The 27,862-nt window shown below is 41.2% G+C and overlaps 2 protein-coding genes across 9 annotated transcripts in view; both read right to left on the bottom strand.

The window, feature by feature from the left end:
• Positions 1 to 5,922, bottom strand: part of kaznb (kazrin, periplakin interacting protein b) — a 103,611-nt gene extending 97,689 nt beyond the window's left edge. For 2 of the 5 annotated variants that reach the window (XR_004569300.1, XM_034219241.1), the window contains exons 1-2: positions 5,619 to 5,912; positions 5,406 to 5,501 (exon numbers count right to left, since the gene is read on the bottom strand). Coding sequence is in view for 4 of the 5 variants with exons in the window: in XM_034219241.1 (XP_034075132.1) it covers positions 5,406 to 5,481 (76 nt within the window). In the remaining variant the exon portion in view is untranslated. Of the gene's footprint in view, positions 1 to 5,405; positions 5,502 to 5,618 lie in introns of all 5 variants that reach the window. The other 3 variants (XM_034219234.1, XM_034219233.1, XM_034219239.1) reach the window with 3 other exon arrangements.
• An 8,205-nt stretch (positions 5,923 to 14,127) lies between these two features.
• Positions 14,128 to 27,826, bottom strand: prdm2b (PR domain containing 2, with ZNF domain b). 4 transcript variants are annotated; one of them, XM_034219335.1, is made up of 9 exons: positions 27,585 to 27,826; positions 26,147 to 26,209; positions 25,937 to 26,054; positions 25,079 to 25,182; positions 24,649 to 24,801; positions 23,474 to 23,600; positions 21,236 to 21,340; positions 16,615 to 21,080; positions 14,128 to 15,810 (listed from the first exon to the last, which is right to left on the bottom strand). In XM_034219335.1, the coding sequence occupies exons 3-9, from the start codon at positions 26,049 to 26,051 to the stop codon at positions 15,793 to 15,795; spliced, it is 5,088 nt and encodes a 1,695-aa protein (XP_034075226.1). In that variant the 5' UTR covers positions 26,052 to 26,054; positions 26,147 to 26,209; positions 27,585 to 27,826; the 3' UTR covers positions 14,128 to 15,792. The 4 variants fall into 4 exon arrangements, with proteins under 4 accessions (XP_034075226.1, XP_034075227.1, XP_034075228.1 ...); XM_034219336.1 differs by having other exon boundaries at positions 27,626 to 27,761; XM_034219337.1 differs by lacking the exon at positions 21,236 to 21,340.
• Between the last annotated feature and the right edge of the window lie 36 nt (positions 27,827 to 27,862).

Below are 27,862 nucleotides of genomic sequence, written 5' to 3'. Positions count from 1 at the left end.
TGTCTTTCCGACCTGCAGCTGATTGACAAAGAAAGTGTGTGTTTACACTGGTACTTAAACTTACACCACACTTACTTCATTCACACAACATTACACAAACACCCAGGGATACACACTTGTAAGCATTGAGACGCCAAGATGAGCAGGATTAGCCAGACTGTAAAAGATTATGTCGTTTATACCTTTAAAAATCTCCTGCAGCTCAGGACTATACCCAGCAGATCGAGCAGTGACAAATATAGCCGCTTTAAAGTGGAGATGAGTGACTATTAAATCCGGGAGATGTGTTCGCTGAGCGCACAGTGTTCAGCTTATGTGCATCCACTTCAAATTGTGCAATAATCTCACTTTTGTATGAGTGTGTGTGTCAGAGAGAGATAGAGAAAGAAAGAGCGGGAGATTAAGAGGAAGAGGAGGCACAACAGTTTAAAGTGTGGGAATTACTAGAATCCTTTGAAACAATGCAGCAATGTATGACATGCCTCAGAAATAGCAAAGCACTTCGCCTTCAATAAATCCGGGAGACACAATAAAGCACTTTGAGTTTGGGGGAGTGCTGCAGCAACAAATTGCCTTTTGTGAAACACTCAGGGATAGCATTCGTCAGGTTGAAATGAGTTTTGTAAAAGCAAGTGAAGCATTATGTTGTGCCCCCTGTTCAGAAATGTTACATACATTAATACAGTATTTGACCAAAACAGTAATGCGCTTAAGCTCCAGCACAGACATTTATTGGACCTTGCCTTGTCTTTCTCGCCAATTATCTTTTTGCAACTTCGTTCTAAAATTCCCCTTTGATAATAAAAGGTTGACCATCTTCACCTTGTTTTCTGAACCTAGTGTTCACTTTCATGGTTCACATATATAAATGAATGGGGAGGGAACACTATGATTAATACACTATACAATTTAAACTTCATGTGTGCTTATTATTTCTGACGGTTGAAAATAATTATTAATGCAAGTATATAAGACATGCATCAGAAAGAAAGAAAGGAAGTGGTAGCAGTCCATTCCTGAGGGTTGCTTCCCTTCCCAATGTGTTGGATTTTCCACACCATAAAACCCAGTCAGAGTCTGTTAGGAGCTCCATCATGCAGCACATGTTGCATCATATTCCTCTAGCCAAGTACCTGTCTTCTTGTCCCGCTGTGAGTAACAGATCAGGAGTTCATGAAGCTCAACGCAATACACGTTCTACTGTCAGTGAGGAGACTTGTGTCAGTCAAGAAGTCTGTCGAAGAGCAAGCACGTCGAGTCTGAGAGAAAACACCAAACTAATGCAGTCAGCTTACTCCCATCGGTTTATTGATCACCCCGAGGGAAAGTGTGCTAATGAAGATACATATGATCCCCTGCCATTAAGAACTAGAGGAGCGTTTGCAAATAAATACATATAATTAAAACTTAATCAAATGTAGCACGCTGCTACACATCAAACAGCCCCTACATGTATTCAACCAACATGGAATATAACTTTAACAGATACTCACAGCAGCTATTGTAGACTAACAGAATCAGTTTGACTGACCCGAAACTGTCGTAGCGAGTCGGGGGGAGCTGACTGATGACCGACGGGGTCTGCCACTCTCAGCTCTACTGGGGTTCTTTAATGCAATATGGAGATTAGAGGAAGTGATTTTCAGTGCTGCTGGAGATACCCAGAGACAGGGATCAATAATGTAAGTAAGCATACATAAACCATTGAGGCATTGACTGGGCCAATTGAGCATCGGTCGCATATCTTTTTCTTTTTTTGATGTATTTTATTACTTCTACCAAGAGTGGAAGTTTAATACATTTGGCCAAAATGATGTTAGCTCTTATTAGATTAGATTCAGTAGACACCTGCACTGAAAAAATGACTCAATTAAAGAAGCCCTTTAAAGAGCCTTACTCCCTCCGAATCAAATACTATTAGGTTTGATAGCCGGCAGCTAGGGAGTCTAATAGTGACAAGCACATTGGCCGAAAGCCAACACCTTGACCTCCCTGAGCAGAGACACCAAGATGGCTCGACACGAGAGGGAGAATGGAGCTATTCAGAGTTTAAGCCTCTGTAGACCTCACTGCGGCGGACAAGCTCACACTGCACCCGATCCTCACATTACTTTGGTTCAGTGGAGCAGAAAGGTGACTGAGACAGGATATGGTCATCTGGGCAAGAAGGAGGCCAGTCTGAGCATGCAGAGATTTGTGCAAACGCAGTGCAAATTAAGCTTTTTTTCATGGAGCTTCTAGCCAGTATAAACATCTTTTTTGCTGCAGTTGGTTTAGGGGCAAGAAGTAGGACAACATGTTAGTAAAACTAAAAGCAAAGATAAAGAGGAGAGAATTCTACCAGGGATGAAGAGGAGACAAAAAGAAAGTCAAGATGTAGTTAATAATGCATGGAGTTCTCAGAAACAGCAGCTTTACTTGCCATTCGCCCGGGGGAAAATTATAGAAGAGGCAAAGATCCACTAAGGAAAAAAAGGCTGTTTGGACCAAAGGACTCTCTTGCTTTAGATTTGCTTAATATATGTGTCCATGTAAGAATTAGTCTTAGCACTTATATGGCTCTGCACAGCGGGAAAATAATGTTTTATCTCTAAATGGCTGCAAATCATAGAACACATCTATCATTTCAAGATGCTGCAGTGTTTGTTCACAAAAAGCTCTTTGTTTTCATCAAAACATATTCTCATAAAGACTTCTCCTTTTTTTTTGCAAAACAATGTCACTCACTTAGAATAAAATCTCAGATAAATACATCAAAACACAACAGCAGCCTAACTGGAACTGTGATTTGCTCCTCTTGCTTGTGCGTGCATTCTGACAGCCAAGCCGTTCAATGTGGCCCAATCAAACAGAATTTGCATGAGGCAGATATTGTATACACATCACACTTTCATGTGGCCTTTCATAAAAGAAGAAATAGACACAGTGATCGGAGTGAAAACAGATACTGTATGAATATTTTACAAATAAGTTATTTTGTTTTAAGAGGATACTCAATCTAGGAGGCTAGGCAGCACTTTATATTATTTAGATTTACGTTTTACTTCATCACTAAATAGTTAATACAATATACCAGTTGTAAACCCCAACATACGGGATGCATGATAAGTTCTGAGGGTCCGAAAAACAAATGAACAAACACATTTTTTACTGTAAAAAACGGAATACTAAGATGTTTTAAACGATGCAGTTGCTGCTGCTGTTAAATGCAAAGAATGATACATGTGTTTCTATTATTTATCACAGAACAAAATTATAGAAAGACCGGTCTGTGTAATGACTTACAGACACAACACAAACTGCACCCTTTCAAAATGATACAGAACAAAACCAAACAATATAACGTTTATGTAGGGCGGATTTAAGCAGTGTTGTTTTGTTCTGCATTAGTTTTAGCTAAGTTTACCTAATAAAGTGGCACCTAAGTGTAGTTGATCTTAAGTATATAATCTATTTATTCTCCTGTGTACAGAGGTATTTCAGAATTTTATTTTAAAGGCTAGACAGACTCAGCCATGATGTGATTTGATAAGCATCTTCAACCCTGCCACACCCTACTCTTGTTTTACCTCTCTTGTATACAGTGATGTCCTCTAGATAAACTGACCATACATAAAGCCCTGCACGGCATGCTTTTAGATTAATACAAGGCCAGTATATTTGAAAATCACGACTAATATGTTTGACTTTCCAGCGTCTGAATACAAATGATTTACACATAAATTCTGCCAGGATGGCCCTCCCTGTTCGCGATATAAAACATCAAATACAGATCAGCAGCACTCCAAAAGCACTCAGTTAGCAAAGGTGTTTCCAGGGTTTCACTTGTATAAAGCACAATATCCATTAGGGGCGTGCAACCCCTTAACAGTAATGTGTCCTTATCAACACTGTATTAAGCCAACATAACTAACTGCATTATTTATAAAAAGGGTGCAAAGAGGAGGAAAGGAACATCAGCAAAGACAACAACAATCCACAGCGCAGGATACTCTTGTTCATCCTCTTAAATACCTCTACGTATCAAATGTGAATAATAAATCCCAAAAGATTAAATCCTGCACCACTGATTATTAAGAAACACGTGTGAAAGGAGAATGCATTTTTCCAGCTCAGGATATGACTGACGTGTTTCCATTATTAGCACAAAGCGCTGTCTTGGCTGGGTTATTTCTGATGACACACACTTTGAAACTGCACTCAGACACTTCTCTCTGCAGGTGGTAATGAAGGGAAACACAGGGAAATAAAACCGATGTGGCAAAGCCAATGTATGGGATGCAATTCTAAAGGCAGTTATATTTTGATGTCTGCCCTGGGCTCGCCTCATTAGCCATCATAACACTGTGTGAGATGTGCATACTGTAGGCATCAAAGGCATTGACTAAGTTCTCACAGCACGACTCTATGAGGAGCGATACCAGGTCAGATGAGGGAGGAGGCACCAGACACTTTCATTCTGGAAGCAAGTCAATCACTGCTCCTCTTTCCTCCACAGGGAAATATATATTCTGACCATGTGCATTACATAATAAGATATCAGTCGAAGTATGCTTCTTTGCAGCGCTCCAAGGTTGTGTTCAATGTTCCTGCGGCTCTGACAATCTTGATAGATTTAGTTTTCAATAATTCAGCTATCAGTCTGAGCTCTGAGAGTAGTGTCTCTGCCTGTCAGACTCAACCTCGCTAATACCGTGCACCTGCATTATGAATACATTTCAGCTAGCATCTGTCATACTGTGTATACAACTGACAGTAAAAACATCTGGATTTGCTACTTTCGAATTCAATGAAATTGGTAAATGACATGCAGTGTTCTTTGCTAACAAACCTTTAAAACTGTAAACACAACAACAAATACAGAATTTCTGATTTATCTTTCTTCATCAAGTCCTAAAAAGTGCAATGCGACCCTTAGCCAAGCTTAGCCACAGCCCCAAGTTCAACCTAAAGAAAATCTGAAAAAACATGCCTTTGTAGCTCCCCCCTTAAAATAAAATAGTTGCCTGCACAAGTTCATGTATCCAACCTTTTTCTCAGCAACTTCCAAGCCAACAGAAACATCAACAACAATCACAATAGAAATAAATAATAATGTCTTCTTTCCCTATACATAAGCATGCACATCTTCCCACGAATAACCCAGTTTTTCTGTTTTACCCCCAAAGAAACTCTGTTTTGTCGCAGCAGCAACAGCCCAGAGAGATTTAAAGCTATCATCCTCTTATCTTTTTGTGTACCTTCAAAAGATGTTTGTTGCACCTCAGTATCACACTAAATTAAACTGGCAATAAGATTGGATCAGGAAGAAATGCTGAGGGTGGAGATCAGTTCCGCTGACATGTGGGACACGCAGCAGTCTAATGATTTGTCAGGAGGCACGAGGTGTAATTGCGGCTACTCACTGGCGTGCATGAGCTGTCCCTGGCGTCCAAACACCTGGGAGAAGGTGGCATGGCTGCAGGTGAGGGTGTCCTCCATGGCTGTCCCACTGGCACACGCTGACGAGAGAGGAGGGGGATAAAGGAAGGTCAGCAACACTGCGTCACATCAAGATGGAAAAAGAGCAGAGGATGAGGGAGGAAAAAGAAGAGGGAGAAGAGGGGGGTGGGGCTTGCCTTCAGTTGTAGAAGCTGGTGTGTGATCTCTGGTGATGACTGCTTTCCTCTGGACCCGTCCTGCTGCTGCTGCTGCTGCTGCTGCTGCTGCTGCTGCTGCTGCTGCTGCTGCTGGGGAGCCAAATACAGCCCCTCGCTGCTCACACCAATATGAGCAGAATTGCTCGCCGCACAGATAATGGGAGGGGGTGTGCCTGCCTGCGTGTCAGCATGTGTGTGCGCAACAGAAAGTTCTCTGAATGTGTGTGTGTGTGTGTGTGTGTGTGTGTGTGTGTGTGTGTGTGTGTGTGTGTGTGTGTGTGTGTGTGTGTGTGTGTGTGTGTGTGTGTGTGTGTGTGTGTGTGTGTGTGTGTGTGTGTGTGTGTGTGTGTGTGTGTGTGTGTGTGTGTGTGTGTGTGTGTGTGTGTGTGTGTGTGTGTGTGTGTGTGTGTGGGAGGGAGGGAGAGTAATGTAGTAGAGCAGGCAGCTGGGCTGTAGGCACAGTTTCTGATCTTGTGCTTCGTCTGTGCAGGCTGACAGTCCTCTGCGGCTCCAGACAGGCTGGGTTGAAGGGGAAGAGCAAAGAAGAGGGGAAGACAGGGGTGAGCACAGTGACTATGGAAGGTAAAAGTTAATCGTCCCTCCTCCCCCCTCACTCTGGGTGTGAGTACACAGCAGCATTTGTGCTCTGGGAGCAGGACAGGACTGTTGTTTTCTGGTAGGTGTTACTATGCCCCCTTTTCTCTCCTCCCTCTCTTCAGCCCTCATTTGCAGAGCCTCAGCAGTAACATCTCTCTCTGCCTCTCCTGTTCTCCCTCAGATCTCTTACTCTCTCCACCCCACCCCATGCAAATCCCCTCGATCCATCTTAAGGCTCGGGCCGCTGCTGGGAAACAGATTCTAGCAAACTCGAGTGCTTCATCTTCCCCCTGTGCTGAGGGAAAAAAAGGAGGATGAGAAATTGGAGAGGTTGAATAGAAAGGGAAAAGTAGGGCTGGTAGTACAGCTGGTGGTTTCCAGAGGCTTCGTCTTGAAAAGGAATTGTATTTATAACTGCTGAGTATAAAATAAAACTGAGCTCATACTCAACAGAAAAATAACTCTTGTAAACTGCTACTTGTTTTGCTATGTACCTTAATAGCCACAGTGAAGCAGTAAAAAAAAAGAGACATACTGGCATGTGTGAAAAAAAACTCCACACGGTGCAGCTAAGCGACACACCAAGGTGTAATAAAGGATTAACAGTGACATGAGATCAAATGAGCACATATTACGAGATCCTAAAATACCCTCCCAGGCCTTGGAGGCACAGTTAGTTATATTGTACCCATTGTGCAGCGGTTGGCATGGAGACCTCTTCTACAGACAAAACTCCAACATGTTAGTATCACACTAAAGCCATTGCTGCACTGTCTAGTCTCTCTGCAGTGGGTACACTTGAGTTAAACAGACAATTTCCTACCAAGCAACAACAAGAGAAAACATTGTCAGGAAGCCCATTGTGATAAAGCCATCTCTCACACCACTGCCCTGCAAGGCGAGCACATCAGGGACTCGACCGCAGCACTCACGTCCTCGCATCACATCCTCCTGTTTTGAAAGGAAATGGCAGGAGACTGGGCGGATGGCTCGGTATTTGGCTGACTTAAGCAGGTGGTTCTGCAGGTGAAAAGATAACAGCAATACAGAAAAACCATACCCCCTATGTATTGACAGCATTAAGCAAAAATAACTGACATTGATGTGTTTCACAATGTCCAAAGCAGTTTAAAAAAAGAGCATGACGTAGAATACAAACATGATGAAAAAGCAGAATGCTAAGGTCAAACTGAAGCCAAATGTAACAAGGAGAAGACTTGATACTTCACTTTCAAGTCAGAGAGATGAATGCCCAACAGAATGAATCTCCTCTCTGTCTTCATTAGCTTTAATGACATTCTCTTTGAACAGGAAGTAGAGGCAGAATTAGGTTTTTTTGGAGGCTGTATATTGTCATGTATGAGCAGCTGTCTCTCCCTCCGACTCTGTCTCCCATCACTGGCAGCTATCTTTCTGTAGAAGACAAATAACTTTATAATTTAAAGCCACTGATCAAGTATGATCAAGCTGCCTTTTTCAAATATATATTTTGTTGTAATAAAATAAAACACTAGCTTATTTTCGAGGTGATTCATCGATTAGTTGATAGACAGAAAAAATTATGAGGCATCCATTTTCAATAAATGTGTGAATAATTAAGATAATTTGCAGACCACAATGCCTCCAATCCAGTTTCTTCAACGTAAGAACAATTGAAAATAATCTATTATAAATGATATTGCACCAAGGCTAAATATCCTGTGGTATAATTTAGGGATTTAATGTAATCAAATTAGAAAACAATTTAGCACTGTAAACATTCTTTCACACACACATACGGGTTTTGGGCCGAGGGCGACACCGTACATCCGGCATCAACCATTTCACGCGAGGTGCATACAGAATATCATAGTCGATTGCCTTAATATCAATATAGTCAACTCTAAAATACCACATATATGCATTGGCATGATAATATTATTGTGACAAGTGGGGTATTCACCTGGTGTTTCCAGAAGATAGACGTAGATGCAGCCAAAATCGACCGAAGGCCACTTTTGAGGGTCGTAATTCCATACATTGTACATCCAACAACCCACACAGCTCTAGTTTACGCTGGTAACGACCTAGAGCACACCCCTCAAGTCCAGAGATGTAATCCGAAGACATGCAGCGATTTCTTCGGTCGTTAATTCAGAAAAAAAAACCTAGTGCGCTCTGCCTGGCAACATAAGCTAGCTGTTTATATTAGCATTGCCAGGATTTTTGCACCTCCAGAAAAATGGCGTCTTTATAAAAAAATATATGGCGCGCGTTGCATTGTGGGTAGCTGTGACGTCACTGTGTGTGAAAGAATTACAGCAGCGTGTCACCATGTTAGCTGTTATTAGCATTTAGCTCAACACACTGTTGTGTCTCAGTACAGAGCTGCATGTATGACTGTAAACCGTCATGTTTAGAGACGTCAACTGGGTTGTAATGTTTCATTTAACTTCAGGAGTCACTTACCAATTCGGACTGTCATTATTTTTCAACCTGCTGCATTAAAAAGTCAAGATGAAAACCAGGTGACACTCCTGTTGATGGGTGGGGTTGCAGGTTCAGCAGCAGCACGATGACCCACCTCACCGATCAGTGAGAGACCCCGGATGTAGCCTATAGTGAGACAGGCTGAAAAATGCACAAACCAGAGAGAAAAAAAGCCCTGCTCCTTAACCTGGTGTTGAGTCACTCTTCATGAAGAACAGGTATTTTCCCAACTTGTAGTTAATAGTAGTTGATCCAGCTATTTAACATTTGTAGGTGCATTAGGTTTTCAGTAAACAATATCTTGATAATCAGAAATAAAGTGATGCGCAAAATACAGTCATGTCCAGTGTTGCAATGTAATATTTACTCAAGAACAGTAGCCTACTTAAATAGAAAATGTAGGTAGGCTACCGAGTAGCCTACTTTGGCATAATGCTACACACAACTTTTACTTCACTACATTTTGAATACAATATTGTACCTACTCCACTACATTTATTTGACATAAAGTTACTAGTTACTTTGCAGATGTAGGTTATTAATACAAAATATAAATCAACACACATTATTATATTATTATAGGTTAAGTTGTGTATAAAGTAATTCAGTAATTCAATTCAGTAATTACCGGAAATGTAAGCTCTAATATTACACTAGATAGTAAACTAGAATGCTTTTCAGCCATAAATCTTGAACAATTAAATTCAACGATTCTTTCTTCTAAACCATCAACGTGTATCTTAGACCCGATTCCAACTAAGCTGTTGAAGGAAGTTTTTCCATTAATTAGCACTTCTTTATTAAATATTATGAATATGTCTTTATTATCAGGCTATGTTCCACAATCATTTAAAGTTGCAGTAATAAAACTTCTTCTTAAAAAGCAAAACCTCGATCCAGAGGTTTTAGCCAATTATATAGACCTATTTCTAATCTCCCATTCCTCTCCAAAATAAAGCGGTCGCAAAACAGTTGTGTGATTACTTAAAAAGCAATGATTTATTTGAAGATTTTCAGTCTGGCTTTAGAACACATCATAGCACAGAGACAGCTCTGGTTAAAGTCACAAATGACCTTCTAATAGCCTCTGACAGGGGACTTGTCTCTATTCTTGTTTTGCTCGATCTCAGTGCTGCATTTGATAATATCGACCATGATATCCTATTGCAAAGACTAGAGCACTTAGTTGGCATACAGGGAACTGCTTTAGGCTGGTTTAGGTCCTATCTATCTGAACCCTCTCAGTTTGTGCATGTCAACGATGAATCTTCCATGCAAACCAAAGTTAGCCATGGAGTGCCACAGGGCTCAGTGCTTGGACCTATTTTGTTCACACTATATATGCTTCAGCTAGGCAATATTATAAGGAATCATTCTGTAAATGTCCACTGTTATGCGGATGATACTCAACTATATTTATCCATCAAGCCTGATAAAACCAATCACCTAAATCAAATTCAAGACTGCCTCAAGGACTTAAAAACGTGGATGACCTTAAACTTTTTGATGTTAAACACGACCAAAACTGAAGTTATTGTACTCGGCCCAAAGAATCTACGAAACAAACTATCTAAAGATATACTAGTTATGGATGGCATTAATTTGGCCTCCAGTGAGACTGTAAGGAATCTTGGTGTTATATTTGATCAGGATTTATCCTTTAACGCCCACATAAAATCAATCTCAAGGACCGCCTACTTCCATCTACGCAACATTGCCAAAATTAGGCATATCTTGCCTCAAAACGATGCAGAGAAACTAGTCCATGCATTTGTTACTTCTAGGCTGGATTATTGTAACTCTTTATTATCAGGGTGTACCAAGAAGTCAGTTAAGTCGCTTCAGCTGATTCAAAATGCTGCAGCATGTGTACTAACTAGAGTTAGGAAAAGGGACCACATTACTCCTGTTCTGGCTGCCTTACACTGGCTCCCTATAGAACACAGGATAGAATTTAAAATTCTTCTTCTCGCCTACAAAGCCCTTAATGGGCAGGCGCCATCTTACCTTAAATAACTCATTATACCCTACTGTCCTACTAGGGCATTGCGTTCAAAGAATGCAGGGTTGTTGGTTGTTCCTAGAGTCTCTAAAAGTACAATGGGAGCCAGAGCCTTTTCTTATCAAGCTCCACATTTGTGGAATCAGCTTCCAGTTTGTGTTCGGGCGGCAGACAGCCTATCCGTTTTTAAGAGTACGCTTAAGACCTTCCTTTTTGATAAAGCTTACAGTGATAAAATAAAATAATCTAATAAGAGTGCATTGACGTAGATACGTTGTGCCTCTTTTAGTTCTTACTCTTTCACTTAAATCCTAAAAACTTAGATCTTATATTTAAAACTTTATCCAAAACCTTTCCCCTCTCTGACTTCTCGAGGTTCTAATAGAGGGTAACAGGTTGCAGAGAAGGCCTAGCCCGGCCCGGGAGTGTGGAACGTAGCCACAGACCTACTCCTTACCTCTAACCAATTTCAGGTTCCAGTGGGGACCTCTCTCCCTGTGTGTGCCTCTCCACCTCTGTTTCCTACTTCTTACTTGCTACCCTTTTCCCTCAACCTATCCTAAGGGAGTGCACGTTAGTTTAGCTGCTATAGGCTTGGACTGTTGGGGGGGGCACCTTACTCCGTCTTTCTGGCTGTTTACCTGTGTACTTTCATGTTCCGATTAACCCAGCTTCCCCCAAATCTCTTTTTTGTGTCCATATATACGCCGGGATCCTGAGTCGAGGCTAATCCTGTTGCTGTGGTCGTGTGTCCTGGATCCTCTATCCTGAGTACTGGATCTGAGTCCTGGACTTCGAGTCGTGGCTGAACCTGTCTCTGCGGTCCTGCCAGACTCTCACCATACTACTTCCCTGATGGCTCCCACAAGATTGCTGACATCCTCGTGGATTCATCTTCTTATTATAGACACATGCATTTCCAAACATTTGGTCTACCTATGTTGTAAATGTATTATCTTTTCGATTTACACACGGCATCTATTGCACGTCTGTCCGTCCTGGGAGCGGGATCCCTCCTCTGTTGCTCTCCCTGAGGTTTCTCCCATTTTCCCCTTTAAACTGTGAAAGTTTAAGGTTTTCTCTGGAAGTTTTTCCTTGTACGATGTGAGGGTCAAAGGACAGAGGGTGTCGTATTGTCATACTGATATTCTGTACAAACTGCGAAGACCACTGAGACAAATGTAACATTTGTGATATTGGGCTATATAATTAAACATTGATTGATTGATTGAAATAAACCCAACTTTACCAAGTTCAACAATGAAGTGATGAACACATTAATGCACCAATCATTTAAAAATATCTGGTGCTCAAAATGGCAATTTTGCATAACGCATCCTTTTACTTTTGCTAATTAAAGTATATTCTTGTGCTAATATATTTTTTACTTAAGTACAATTTTGAATGCAGGAATTGTACTTGTAAACTAGTATTTTGTACACTGTAGTATTGCTACTGTTACTTAAGTAAATAATCTGAGTACTTCTTCCACCTCTTGTGATGTCAAATTATGCTGGGGAAAATGGTGTTAGTGCATAGGCTACCAGCCCTACTTGAGTGTATTTTCACATGCTTGTCCTAAACCGTCTGGGTGAGGTAATTGAGCCTCTACTACGCTTTAAATCTGCCTCTCTGGGGTGTCGTAGTTTATTTAGTCAAGCCAGGCACAGAGCTGCATGGAATTGCATTTTTATGAATAGGGCTGAAGCCCCGTACACAGCAATCAAGAGAGAGTGCTGTGTATTTCACCCTGACAGCATGAGTATGGTGCAGCACTCTTCCAAATGCCCAGCCCTCCACACACACAGCTCAACACCCATAAACTACATCCAGCCATAAACCAAACCATCATGGCACTGAGGCAAATAAACACGTCTCCCCATCCCACTGAATAAAGAAAAATCCCGCCTGTGGATCACATCCAACATAGATATTGCATTAAATCCATAACCCCATCCATCAACATGATAACCTCACGTGAAGATCCAGGCCACAAGACATCCCATCTCTGAATTTGTTCCCGATGACAGAGGCACATTCCTGATACACAGCTTCTGTCCGCTGAGCTTGATAGTTCATTAATGTAGGGGAGTGTGATGGATGGTTCTGGACAAAAATAATCTCAGCAGATGCACATATGCCAGATGAGACCCTGAAAGGTATTCACGAATGCAACATCAGAGATTTTGAGATGTTTTGGTCTTCTATCCTGGTTATAAAAACACTTTTTATACTAGGTCGTGTTCCAGAAACAAACAGTATATTTCTAAATGTATTATTTTGTAAGGGAAAAGGTTTATTTGAGCTAAAAAGGTGCATCTCATGAATATTTATCAATTCAGGAGCTTTCTCCAACATAACTTTATTTGGATTTAATTCATAAAAAAAAAGAATTCTGGCATTAATTAATAATCTACTTCTAATAGTTAATTTTCATTTGTGTTATAAAGTAAGATAAGAGTTTCATATTTTTTTATCCAGTACATTTCTTATTTGTTTAAACCAAAATCGGATGCACTTTTCGATATGTGGCTTTACAGGTTGGATGTTGATAGGTTTTCTGTAATTAATTTTATTGTGCTTTTCCTCTGGATTACAAACATTTAATCTGCTGCTGCCATAATAAGGATTGTGTGCACAACACACCATGTTAGTCCTATTGTGATTTATGGCAGTGGCCAATAAGAAACCAAGATAAAGCAATAAGAAACCTAAGTTGTTTTACTACTATGATGCGAGAGAGCCAGGCAATTACACTAAAACTCAAAGTAGCACAATGTTTCGATAAAGGCTGCTCCTTTATATATTATATTCTCATATTTTTGAAAGATAATATCTGTGGATGACAAAATACACCTGCCCATTTGCTGCTTTTTCCCTTTACACAAGTGAAGCTACACAGCAGATGTAAGAATGTAACGTACTGCACGACTCACATATCAACCTCAAGTGCACTGCTCCCAAAATAGATACAGATCTTGCAGCAACTAGCAAGCTGACGATGGCCAGCAGCTCGCCAATCTGCAGCGTAAAGGCAATGACTTAAACTCAGATTTATGTTTAACTACTAAGTTATATCGCATCGCAAAAAATAAGAAACTAAAATTCCTTTTTCATATCTCAGAAGAACCGTGCTTCATCTATTATATTAAAATAAAAGAAGACTCAGTGATTAAATAGCCCTTAGGTGTCCAAGCCAGTTTTTTATACAACCAGTAAACTACATCATAATAATGTACACACTATCATTAACTTCAAAACTCCTTTTACAAAGAGTATGGACATTTAATGAGTGGGATTGGAACTGGATCAATGTTAGAAGACAATTCATACCCATTCAATTTCTATCTGCTTGGATTCAATCTCTTATGCAGATTCAGGTATATGGAAAACCCGTAACAAAAACAATTGAAACCTTTACACAAATTGAAAAACCTTTTTTTATTATATCAATTACAGCAATGTTTTACTTGAGGTCATTCGGGATTGTTGTCTTTGTTCATCCTTAAATACATAATCTTGATGCTGAAAGGCAAACTTGAAGATTTCTCGTGGAAATATAAATTAGCTTCAAATCATATTGTTCAATTTACTTTTTCCATAACATGCTACAAGCGGTTAAGCACTGGCTGTGTGTCTGCCATCTCTGTGGTACTGATTATGAATATGGAAAAGGGTGAGCAATTGTGGTGACTACAGGAGAATATAAATCAAAAATATAAAGCATTTGATTGGTACAGAATTACCAAATAGATTAACTCACAATGATGACTTTATCCTAAAATGAATGAAGGTTTAGTTACATTACGGTGACACGTCTCTTGTAAAGAAAAACAACACATGAAACAACTTTTCACACGTCCAACGGACAAGAAGAATAAAAACACGGCTGCATTCAAGGTATTTGAGGATTTGAGTTTTCGTGCATATGGCATACAAAAAGTTGTTCGTGTCATTTTTTGTGTAAAATTATTACAGGGGCCAAAAACGTTGAGATTCGATTGCTGTTCAAGTTGTATTTGAATTCAGATTAATGATTTGAACCAATTTGGTGCAAATTACCAGGGTCTGCAAAGTGCAACAGACCTGAATACATTCCATTATTCACGCTTAAGTAAGCCAATCGTATTGATCCAGCTAGACATTTTGGCAGGTTGTTTTAAAGTGCTGTGAGAAACACTGGGCTCAATGAGTGATATTAAAAAGTTATTTTCAAGAAGGACAATATTTTAAGGAAACTACAACACAATTCCCATCATTTTACAACTGGAATTAACTGCCAACGTCAGATAAACAAGAGTATGAGACGGCAAGTAAAAACATGAGACAAACTTGAGATTTATCCAAAGGAATAGCTGTCAGGCCACACATCCAACTATAATCATACACATACTTACCACACACATATACAGTGTTCCTGAGGACCAATTGTTGCAGTGATTAACTGCCATTTTCATTTTTGTTTCCCAAACAAAATATGCCAATAAAGATATAATCTACATAATGACTACAGAAATTTAAATCAAAACATACATACTTTGCAAATCATGTATAAACTGAAGTAGGTGCCCATAGGGAGAGACATGGAAATTGGCTTAATCTAGTTTATACTCTATTCTGCACATGCATTAAGAGACTCTGGAAGCATCCAAAAATCTAATCAACAAAAAGGGGAAAATACAGAACAAAAGAATAAACAACTTTCCCCAACCCTAACTGATACATGATTGCCATTTGCAATATATCAGCTTCCCAACATAACGGAGCCCTAATTTTACTGTTTTGGGTCAAGTTATGACACGTATTGTATATATTAACTCATTGTCATTTACAGTTTATTTTTCCTTTTTTTGCAAGGCTGGCTAAAATTGAGGCTCAGTTCAGTTCAGAAGATCGGTGGAAGATAAAGAGTTCCCTCCTTAAATCCAGCAAAGGCAGTTAAGAGAAGCAGACTTCACTTGCTATGAGTGAAAAAGCCCACCACAGAGGTCTCCCTCAGTGCCGTCAGTGCCGTGATTAGTCCAGAGCGTTGCCTGAGAGGTGAGCACCAGTGACCCAGGAAGAGCTTCAAAGTGTCCACAGAGCTCACTTCATCAGCACCTCCTGCAACACAACACAAGTTGATCAACAAAGAGCTATGTAAAGTTGCAATGATAGTACAGACTATCACAGAAAGAAAAAGATACACAATGTATGACACATGGCACGTTAACATGCTTTCAAAATGTGTTCATAAATTCAAAACTCAAATGTCAAAGTGTGAAGATTACAGCTTGACAGGTGAAAAAACATGTTTCTGTGAGACAGCTCCATCCCACTGTTTAACTTTAAAAATGTATTTATTAAAACGTTTCAGTACGGGACTTTAATCAGGCATAACCAAAGTTTAATTTCCAAATATGAACCCATGAGGAACTACTTTATCCACAACCAGCACTAATAATCTATTTATTTTTATATTCTATTTAACTTTGTTAAAGAATTACAGAATGTTGACAAACTGAGCAGGAGATTTTGCATTTAAAAAAATGTGGTGATTGTGATTATTTAGGTAGACAATAGGGCTGCTCAATTAATCTTATTTTAAAATTGCGATTACGACTTGCAACGATTACGAAAACAACGTAATAGAAATAAAACGATTTATTTATTTTTTGGTTTTTCAGTTGAATTATACTTAAAGTTCAGGGTAATAAACTGTTAAAAACATACTGTTCACATATTTTTTCTCCAATAAATGGATGTTTTCAAAGTTAATGAATAATCGCATTTAATTATCGCAATTACAATTATTGACCCAAATAAATCGAGATTATGATTTTTGCCATAATCGAGCAGCCCTAGTAGACAAACTATGTTTTTTTTGTTGTTGGTTTTTAAATGTCAAAGAAATGTGCGATGTCTCACCGGAGTCTCTTTTGGCTCTTGAATTGGTGGCTCTTCTGCTTTCACCTCAGCAGAAGGAGCTGTGTTGACCATCTGTCTCCTGGTGACCGGACCCCCTACTCTTGTTCGAAGGGAGAACCGCTCCTCTTTCTTCGGCTGTGGTGGAGATTTGGCCTCTGATAATCTCTTGGGTGCTGCCTCTTTGCCCATGCGCTGCATCCTCATGGCTGGCCGTTGTGGCGCTGCTTCGCTGGGAGTGTCTGGGTCTGAGGGGGTGGGAGGTAGAGACTGAGCTTGACTCTTTTTTGTTTTCTTGCTGGCAGAAACTGGCACTGGGAAGGAGGCAGGCCTCTTTAGTTTACCCAGCGCAGCCGCAGGTTTTGCCTTGCTTGTCTGAGAGGGTTCGGGGTCCGCTGCCACCGAGCTACGGGCTCTGGTCTTTCCCAGAGGTTTGGGCTCCGGCTCTGCCTGCGGTATTTCACAGTCTGAAGCTTTCTTTCTAAGATTCATGTTTTTATCAACCGCAGACACTGGCTCCTTTTTCACCTCAGCTAGACCTTTCTTGCCTCTTTTAACAACAGGCTTCATGGGACAGCTGACTGCCATATGTTTATTGAGACTTGCAGGATAAGTAAACTCCCGACTGCAGTGGGGGCAAACATTAGAGGCCTGCTCTTCTTCAACCTTAACAATAGCCTTCTTTGCAGTAGTGGCAGCTTTGTTTTTCTGTGAAATTGCCTTCTGGACAAGCTGGTTTTTCTTCTTACTGAGCGCACTCATTTTTGTTTTACCATTATCTTGATTAAAGTTCAGTCTCTTTGGCTGACCCATCCTACGGAAAGGACTCTGGCCTGCGATGGCTGCTGAGGGCGAAACCACTCCGTTGGGACTCTTTACTATTTGCTTGAGGGGGATGGGGTTTTTCTTGGGAGTGTAGCGTTTTTTATCACTAGCAGTGGCACAAGCCAAAATGTGCTTGTGCAGTTCGGGCATGTTGTCGAAGCTGTTGCCACACTTGGTGCAGCGTATGGCAGTGCTGAAAGTTTGTGGTATGTTGTGGGTGGTGAAGTTCGTGGCCGAGGCTACAGAGCCAGCATGGGAACGGCTATGATAAGGAAAGGGTGGGGGTTTATAACTGGGGTAGTGTTGGTTAATGCCGAGGCGAACATCAGGGCCTTTAGGCTTACCTCCTTCTGAGGCCATGATCTTTATTGTAGTGTACAGCTCCTCATTGGGGTCCTCCGCCACCTCTTCTGCATGATTGCCATTAATATCGGGCTCTTCTTTTGCTACATCAGCATCACTGTGTGGAGCAGCTTCATTTGTTGTCTCTGGTGCTGGTGTTGAGGGACTGCTCTCCTCTTTGGCTCTGGATGGATCCGTGTAGTTCTGTGGCCTAAGCTTGCCGCTCTCCACAGTGGTGTGTGAACACGTCTCGCTTGGATGCAGATCTTTTTGGTGCTGCTCGAGGTTAGAGAGAAATGCAAACTCCTTTGAACAAACAGAGCACACACAGATCCTGCCCACTCCGTGTAGTGCCGAGCGGTGAGCCAGCAGGGCCGGGGCGTCTTCAAACAGCTGCACACAGAATTCACACTTGAAGGGCCAATCAGCAGCGTGCTCCGTGATATGTCCACTGAGCTCCTTGATGGAGTTGAACGGCTCCTCGCAGACGTTACACACAAAAGTCTTGCAGTATGCAGAGTCAACCTTTTCTGCCTCCGAGGTTTTATCAGACGGTTTATTGGGAGAGTGAGGTGAAGAGTTGACTTCATCCTGAGGTGCGTGATTCATAACTGGCAGCTCATCTGTGCAGTGCTGAGGCTCTTCTATCTTAATCTGAGGCAGGGCCTGTGAAACCAGTGATGGTGATGGATCATGTGAGGCAGGGGGAGGAGATGATGAGGGAGATGTGGATTCTGGAGAAGCAGGAAGAGATTTCTCTGCTTCCGAGTCTTGGTTTTGGTTAATTTTGTTATTTAACAGACTGTTGCAAGTCAAAGAAATATCCTCCGTAGTGGACAGATCTACTGATGTCGACTCAGGAGGGCTTGATGCCGACGAACTATTGAGAGGATCTTTAAGTGGAGTGTTTGGGGAGTCCAGTGGCTGAGAGATATGGTTATCTTCCTCTTCTTTGTTTTCTTCAGCAAACAAATTCTCCTCCGATTCTGACACGTCTTCAGATGATCTCGGAGACATTTTCGGTGAGAGGACAGGAAGAGGTCTCGCTGCAGGGGAGTCTAAAGGTTGAGAAAGAGGCGAGCTAGGCATAGCCAGTGGAGAAGGTATGGTAGGCAGTAGAGGTGGAGGTGGAGTAGGAGATGTCATACTGGAGTTGCCAGGGGAAGAGGGGTTCATGGTGACAGGGGTCAAAGAGGGTGGGGAGGGGTGGGGCGTTTCTAAAGCAACGTTTGGAGAGCGAGTGGGGAAACAGTTTAAATTGGGTATGGCTGAGGGTCCCTCCTCTCCTGGCAAAGGCAGACCTAAATACTCATTCATCAGCACTTTTTCAAGCATACTGGTGTTTGGCTTTCTCTTTTTTGTCGGGGGCTGTGGAGCTGGACTTCCCTTGGATTCAAGCTCAGCGTTGCTCTTCCGATGAAAGCTTAAATCCAGAGCTGAATCCCCCAGCACCTTCGTCGAGCTGTCCCTCCTCCTACTGACGGAGTTCGACAGATCCAAGGGCTGCTGATTACAAGAATTTCCACCGCTATTAGATGAGGTTTGGCCGTGCATATCGTTCTCAGTGAGGCTCAGGCTGTCTCCATCTTCCTTGTCCAGTAGAATCCCAGGAGGGGAGGCGCAGCGGCTCTCCACCTTTGGCACCTTGAGGACGAATGAGCTCACCACGTCGGGTTTACAGCTCTCTGTTTTACATGCAGGACTAAGTTGTGGAGACGAAGGGGGAGAGGATGTTCTTCTTTTAAACCTGCCTGAAGCCCCTGGCAGCGGCGTCACCGACAGCGGGGAGGCCAGTCTATGGCTTTCTGTTATCAGGGCGAGGGTGGATTTCTGAATGTCTTGTGTCTGAAGGAGCTGTTTGAGCTTAGGTGATAGATACACAGTTTTCTCTCGTTGAAATGCTGATGAATCGGCAGCTTGTTGAAACAGACTGCTCACTAGTAGATTAGATGAGGACGATGTGGAGGAGGATGAGGAGGATGAAGAGGCTGTGAACGTCGCTGATTCGGACTCCACTTTAAGGCTGGGAACAAATGGGGGCGTAGATGTTCTTCTTTTTGCTGCTGGCTGGCCGATGTTGGAGACATGCTTTGCGGCACTCGTTCTCCCCTCCACCTTTAGCGCCTGACTGATCTGATCAGGGCTGAGGATGACCGTGTCCAGACCAAACAGAGCTGCAGATCTGGAGTCCACCTCTATCACCTCGCAGCTGCTCACTGAACTGGTGGACACAATCTTGCCGTCAATGTAGAAGCTCAAATTCTCCGATATGTTTTTGGATATGTCAACTGCATAATCATCCCTGTCTACCTCATCTTCTGTGTCCGCACTGGGCACGTAGACAGTCGGGGGGCTGGTGCTGGGGGACTCGTCAGGCTGCTGCTGTTTCTGCACTGAAGCCTCTTGAAGCAGCATGCCTTTCCTGCGAACTCCTTTAGGTAGCAGGTGCCTTTCATGTATTCTGCGTTGATGTCGGCGCATGTTGGTATGCGTGCCAAATGCTTTATTGCAATACTTGCAGGGATGGAGCTCCTTTGACTCCCCATTTTCATCCAATATAAAGGGACGGTCAGCATAAGGCCCTATTTCCTTTCTCTGCATGTCAGCGTTGTGCAGAGGTACTCCAGTAAACTGGGACCCTATGGCTATATAGTGACTTGTTGGACTGGTGCAGTCCGGACTTGAACCATCAGTCTGCATCACAGGACTGAGTAAACTGGCTGTTCCTGCCAGAGAGCCCGGCTTTTTCTTAAGCCCACTCTCATGTCTCCTCTCATGCCGCCGCCGCCCCACCTGTGAGCCGAAGGATTTGCTGCAGTACCGGCACTTGAACATTTGCGATTGCTGATTAGAGATAGCATGAATGTGTATGTGACGCTCCAGACCCTGTCTGGTGGAGAAGTGACGCTCACAGTGCTGACAGGGATATGACTCACCCTCTAGGTCACCCTCAAGGTCGGGGTCGAGGTCAAGATCAGGATCCGGCTCTGGTTCTCTAGAATCTAACTTTCCCTGCGAGTAATTATGGCTTTCTTCAACACCGGTAAGTAAAGAGCCAGGAGGCTTATTTTGCATGGAAACAGCCACATGTGAATGCTGAGCAGTTTGCTGCTGCACTTCACCCGATCCCTCGTAACCATCAGCATCCTCCTCCTCTTCTTCTTCCTCCCCATGTCCCCTGTCCGTCATCACTGCTGACATGTCCTCCACCTCCTTATGGTCAATGCTTGCCTTCGGATGGGTTGCCTGGGGTTTATGTGGGGGTGCTAAAGTTGATGGCCTCTCATCCTCCTCCTTCAGACCTGTAAACAATTGATCAGAAGTGTCACGGTATGCTATTTCATCAAATCATTTCAGGAATGTCAGTTTACAGTTAACCATCTTCAAACAATAAGTAACCTCCTAAGACATGTTAAGTGGGAGAAGGTGATCAAATCAAAAAATTAAGTCAACTTACTTTTCCCCCCATCCCACATCTCCCTGACAGATGGTTTGGTTACTTTTGTTTTCTTGTCTCCACCCAAACCAGCCTGCCTGGCTGTATCCAGCAGCTTTTTTCTGGCTGCAAGCAAACACACACATTGCGTTGTATTAGACTTGGTCAAGAGCAAAGACATGAAAAGTGTAGACAACAATTATAAGTAAAAACTGACATTTTGTGTGTCTTTTGACATTTAACCTTGGTTTCCTTCTTCGGTATTCACTCGATGTGTTTGATTTGTGCTAATGTGATGGCTGAACTTTGTTCTACTTCATTACAAATGTGACGTTGACGCATACTCAACGCATTTCAAGAATTAAATCATTAATTCATGAATTACTATCACAAATACAGACTGGCACTATTTCTAAAATAAATAAATTGATAAGTCAAAAGGAGCTTCTTATTTTATTAACCATTTTAAATAAACTGGCCCTCACCAGGTAAAATGAATTACCATGGCCGTATAACCAAGTTAAAAAAGCCCCCCTTTGTTATATCAAATCTCTGACTGTAGGCTCAGTATACCAGCCTAACCCACTAAACGCACTTTGTGGTGCACTTCTCTGGCTTACAAAGCCCAATTCATACCAGAGAAACACATGCTGCAGGTCAGTCATCTGACCAGCATGGTCACAGGCTTTCTGCTAAATCTACAGAGGCAGCACAACTACCTTAACATGTTATACTGAGCTACCATTAAAGGGCCCAAGCCTTTACTATATTATAATCCACCAGGCACTGCACAAATTCACCAACTGAAATGATTATGTAACATGAATTGTGTGTGATAGTCAGATGAAGCTAGGATAGGTAGGCTAACTTCATCACAGTTAACTTTAAGTACAGATGCGAGTGTCATTGGTGTGCTGGAGGTTGCATAAAAAGTACACAAAACACATTGAAAAGGCATGTACATTTAAAATAAAAACTCTGCCAACAGGCCTCATATTGGGTTTTCAACACTTTCTATTAGTTGACTGTTGATTTGAATAATTAAACTAAACAGAAATAGTGTCTCTAAATAACATTTGTAAGCATTTAGCTGCATATTATCTATACAGTTTTCGCAGTACCACATTTCGCAACAAACTACACAACACATATTGAAGACAGATAGTTTAACCCTGTATACAAGTCCAGCAGATACTCCAGATAAATATGTTCACTTTGTTCTCTAGTTCATGGTCCTGCATTGAATACCCCACATTATCCAAAACATCAAAACACCATGTCCAAAGTTCATTCTTTCTTTTTTTTATTGTGACATAAAGCAGCCATGTTGACTTTGTCTTAGAATTAATTAATTGTATATATTGCGTTTTTCAGTATTCATTAATATATTAGAAACAACATTTACTAAAAAAGACGAAGCACTGTTCGAGTGGCGTCATTAGTCTCAAGTGTTGTTTTGATGTTGCAAGTGTTGACGCTATCAAACAAAGCAAACACCGACCTATTATGAACCATTGTGTTAACCTGTATTTTCAACATATCGATTAAATGCACAGCTTTTTTAATAATAACTATAATTTACTCCACACAGTTTGCCATCTGTTCCTGTACACCGGGACATCCGTGTGTTCAGACATTAGCCCTTTAGCCTCATGCTAGCAGGCAACACCAAGTCTGACAACTCGATGAACTGGTTATTCTGGACCCAACACGACGTGAGAGGTAATTTTAACATCTCCACAACATATAACAGTTAAAGTATAGGTTGTTATCCAGTACATGCACTTACATTAGTCTACAGTTGGATACATGCAGCAGGCTAGTTAGCTAACCTGCTAGGCCATCATCAAGTACAGAGGCTCGCCGATGGATGGCTTTCATGCTTTAGGAACTCAAGGAAGGTCACATCCTCGACAACGTCAGGACCCAGAGGAGGAGGAAAAGCTGCCGAAAAGTTGCCCAGGTGCTCGTATAACTGCTAAAACTGTGTATTTTTTAGAAACGAGTTGGCTAATCGGTCGTTATTTAGAGCTACATTACATATAATGTCGGGTATGAAAGTAGACAGCCCCACACATCGCGTTAACGTTAGCTACCACTAGCCTTCCTTCATTCGTAGCTAAGCTAGCTCGCCTGTTACAACTTCGACTGGGCTGCAAGGAAATCAAATCGTGGCTAAGTTACTGTGGCATATGATCGGCACACACGTAGGAGGTTAATGCCGAGCTGCATCTCGGTTAGAGTAAGTAAAGGCCTCACCTCGCTTCGCCTTGGGTGAGTTGTTCCTGATCAGACTGCTGGCTCTTTCTTCCTCCAGTGCAGCTGTTATCTCGGGGTTGTCTTCCACAGTGTACCACACCAGCAGCTCCTCTCCTGGCCCGATAGGCTGCAACAATGAGAGATGAGGTCGGCTACCAATCACAGCCCGGCTTGCTGAGAGGCAAGGGGGATATCAGGGCCACTGTGCATCTTATCTGTCTAGGGGGGTATGGGGATTTGACAGTGTTTTCACCATAGTCTGCATTGTGTATGTTTCTGCTATTCTAGTAAACGTCTTTTTTGTTTTGGTATTTTATAGAACATTCTAAATTATGCAGAATATGTTATATTGTGTATTCTTCGTGATGTAGCCTATATGTTATGTAGATATGCTGTTTGAATATTTGAATGCCTGAAGACATTGCTGCTGTAACAATATCATTTCCAAATGTAGCATGAATAAAGTATCTATCAATCTATATTATATAATGGTGCTCGTATTTTTTTTGATGGCACGTTAATTATAAAAAAAGGGATTAGACAACCGTAACTGCATTAACCACTTTTAAAATTTGCATTAATCTTATTAGGTGTTAAACTGTATACAACACATCACAGGTAGTAACTATAACCATTCTTAAATGTACTTTTAACATAGAATGAACTGATGATCAATCATGTTTACTGATTAATAGTCATGTTAATGCTCAAATTATCATCGAGATCCATAACATTAATTGACAAATTATTTACTATCCAAATAATGTCTATAGATGCTTTACAAACTATTTATCAAGCATTTACCAAGGTATTTTAAACACAATTGCAACTTCATAACGGCCATCCAAATAATGTTTATATATGGTTTAAAAACCACTTATTAACCACTGACACATTATCATCAAAATATGTAATGTTTATATGCGTTATATATCCTATTATAGTACTTCTAATATTTGAATAAGTAAATTATTAGGGAGAGAAATGCGTCATGATTTATGAGATGGAAAAAAATGCTATAGGGTGTAATGCAATTTTTTTTAATTACTTAGATCACAATAACAATCCAAACCAAGAATACTTTTCCTCCATCTGCGTATCCATTATATAATCCTCAATATGGCCCTGGTTGTAGGACCAGTAGGCTGTACAGTATGGATGTCTTTTTCACCCACCCTCAAAACTTTGTAGTAAATGGCTCTGTTGATCTCCAGAGGGAAAAGATTCTGCTCTTCAGTGGAGCGAGCCCAGTTGACGTATCGCAGCCAGTTCCCCTTCATGGGGTCTGTGGCGTCAACACACATCCATCCTCGTGCTGGGAAATAAACCTACGGGACATAGATACACAAACAATTTGATATAGCTCTGCAAAGACCTGGGTAGGAGGGATGTCATAGCAATGTAAGAACCAAGGGTTTCTTCAAGTTCCTTCAAAACATTAGTTCAAACTTTATTTGTTTGTATTAATTCATCATTCAGCGTTTACAAGTGACAAAAGTATGTAAGAATGTAGTTGGGCTCGTTTTAGCTACGTAGTGACTACGTACATAACGGTGTAGGAGAGTTTTTTTGGGAACGAAGCCAACAGAACAGCCTGTAACATACCTCCCACATGTATACATTACTGGTCACCTGGGACCTTTTTTTCTTCTCTCCGACAAATGGGCCAAACTTCTTGCCTTTAGGGATCGCCCGAGTGGCCCAGACACCTGAAAATAAGAATAAAGAAACAATTTCGATTTTTATATATTGCTAAAGCACATGATACATTATGTTGACATTTAATCAGTGTATGTACACATTAAGAGAGTGATTTAAGACTTAAGTAGAAATAAATGGATCTCCAGGATTGGCAGGATAACGTTTATGAAAACTAAAGACTAGAAACCCTACATTTAAATAATGTACTTAATGTTTGACAGGAGATGAAGGTGAAGAGTTTTTGTTTTTCAAGGTTTTGACAATGATGGAAACAAACTCATTTAATGTCACCACATACTTTGTCTCAACTGGGTATATTGTGTTAAAAATCATATGTAATGAATATACTTGGGCTTATGTCATTTATTATGTTTAACTTTCTGGCTTATATCACTTGGCAAATAGTTTTACAAAAGTAACAAACACACAAGGTGTTTGTTACTTTTGTTTTTGCATGTGTGGCCTAACACGGCCTGGCCTGCTGTTTACCAGGATTTAAGAGTAATATATCCAAATATGCTCCCTAAAGTGTGTCTGAAAATACTAAAAGCCTTTTGACAGAACTAACATTCAAATTGACTTTTGTTTACACTCTCTCCATATGTGTAAAAAGTTCATCATCATCCTCCTTTTCCGACACAGTCTGGTCTCACTGTGTTTCACTCATCTGCTGCTGGAAGTTCTTTTCAAAGTTGTACATCATTGAAATGCAGATGCACATCGACATTTTGATAAAACGGTTGTTAGAGTTGTTGTACTCACCGACACGGCTTGGATTTATAGCGGAAGGTCCCAGATGCAAGCAGTCAGGTAAACCCTTCCACACATGAGCTGGAATTGTATCCCGACTTTCCACCGCCCCTCCAGTACAAGCCATGGTCTGCAATGCCCACAAGAATGGTATGTTAATAAATGCTTTGCATCATAGATGATAATCTAATTTTATAGAATACAACAGGTAGATATTTTTACCTGTAAAGATAGGTTTCCACAAGACGGTGTGCAGCAAGTCTTACTGGAGTGTCATCACGTAAACTGTAAGAATAGTGTAAAGTTAGCGGTTAAAAGAGCAACAATGTTGAATTCATGCTATCAAATTGTATGTATTACAAAGGTGTATAACTGCAACCCTGTAAAGGCAAGCTAAAAGTAAAAAACACTGAAAACATAAATTCACTGAAACATAAATGACACCAGAACAATATTTACTTTGACTTATTTTCACATAAGACCTGACAGCTGGTCCAACAAACTGTAATGAGAGTTTTAGGAGGCTTTTTGGAACCACCACTTATTGAAAATGTTGATTATGGATTCATCTTTAAAGTCATTTAAAAAATAAAGTACATTTTTTAAAAAGGCAGAAAAATCAATTTTCAACTTATCAAATGCGGACATTTCCCTCTTTTCTCACATAATGTCTCCAAAATGCCTTTTTTCCTAGAAAGCCCAAAAAACAAGAGGAGCTCAGCATCAGTTAGAAAGGGCTTAACATCATGATATTTTCAATAAAGCTAACAGCCGTCAAGATCTTTTAGATTTCTGCCTAATGCATTTTGTAGAATTCGCTGTATGAAATGTATTTTTTGTTAGTGCAATTTAGTTTGAATTGATGTCTTTCTTTATTAAAGGATTATTTTCTTTTTTTTAATAAGTGATGATAGACTTTCAATTTACCCTGTCACTGGCAAGTAAATGGCTAAACAACTACCTGATTATCAGAAGATTCAATACATCTTGAAACTCTTAGTACATTTAGAAATACTCTTACTCTAATTGAAATACTAATGTTTCAAATGTTTCCACCTGCTTTAGTTACTTGATTTTGGTACCAAATGGCAGGAAAGCCAATTGTTCAGAAAGCCAATTGTTCAGGAGCACAATAAACTGGTCCATGTGTTGAGGGGCTGGGCTGTGAAATGATCTTAAAGAGCAAATAAAGCTGAGTAATCTAAGACAATAAACCTTATTGTCTTAGAATCGTGATGCTCGAGCTTATGTAGGCCTATCTAACGCCCTCATTAAACAAAGACAATAATGCATGGACTTTTTACTGACCAGTTCATTTAAGTTCATTAGATGTGTCTCTCTATACTCCACTGTTCCTGGAGTTGTGATGAGACATTTTTAAATCCGTCCAAGCTAAAGTTCAAGGAACAAATGGAAAGATGTCGGTGTGAGCGTAAAGCAGATTTTAAAGCGTTTTGCCTCCGTGCATCAGAAAAAGTTGACTAAAACCTAGAAATGACCGGGTTTGTAAACCTTGCAGCGCCTGGAGGATGCAGTTTATTGTAACCGGCCTTCCCTCTCTTTCTCCTTCCCGATGCTGGCCGGAGTACGGGCTTTTTCTCGCTAAATGTTGCCTGTCGGAGGTTTTTTGGCGGATTAGGCTGTTCACACGCACACTTACCTGCTTTAAGTAACCGGGGGCTTGTGATTTTTGTGCTCTACCTGCTTTCAATCTGCTGAAAATGGCGGATGGAGGCATGAGTCGAAAGCATCTTCTGCAACTCGGATCGTACTGTGGTTGGGGAGAGGCAGCCTGTCAGAGCAGCTCTCACAGCGATGGGGCAATAATGTTCAGCCAGCAGAGGGTTTTGTAGACGACAAGGCTCCCTGGTGTCCTCTCCTGCAGGCAGTGGCTCCAGCCCTGTCCACAATGCAGCCTGAACGTGAAACCATGCCAAT

This window comes from Gymnodraco acuticeps, unplaced genomic scaffold (genome assembly GCF_902827175.1).
Source record: "Gymnodraco acuticeps unplaced genomic scaffold, fGymAcu1.1, whole genome shotgun sequence".
Classification (NCBI taxonomy): domain Eukaryota; kingdom Metazoa; phylum Chordata; class Actinopteri; order Perciformes; family Bathydraconidae; genus Gymnodraco; species Gymnodraco acuticeps.
The sequence above is the reverse complement of the archived record's forward strand: the minus strand, read 5'-3'. Positions and strand labels throughout refer to the sequence as shown.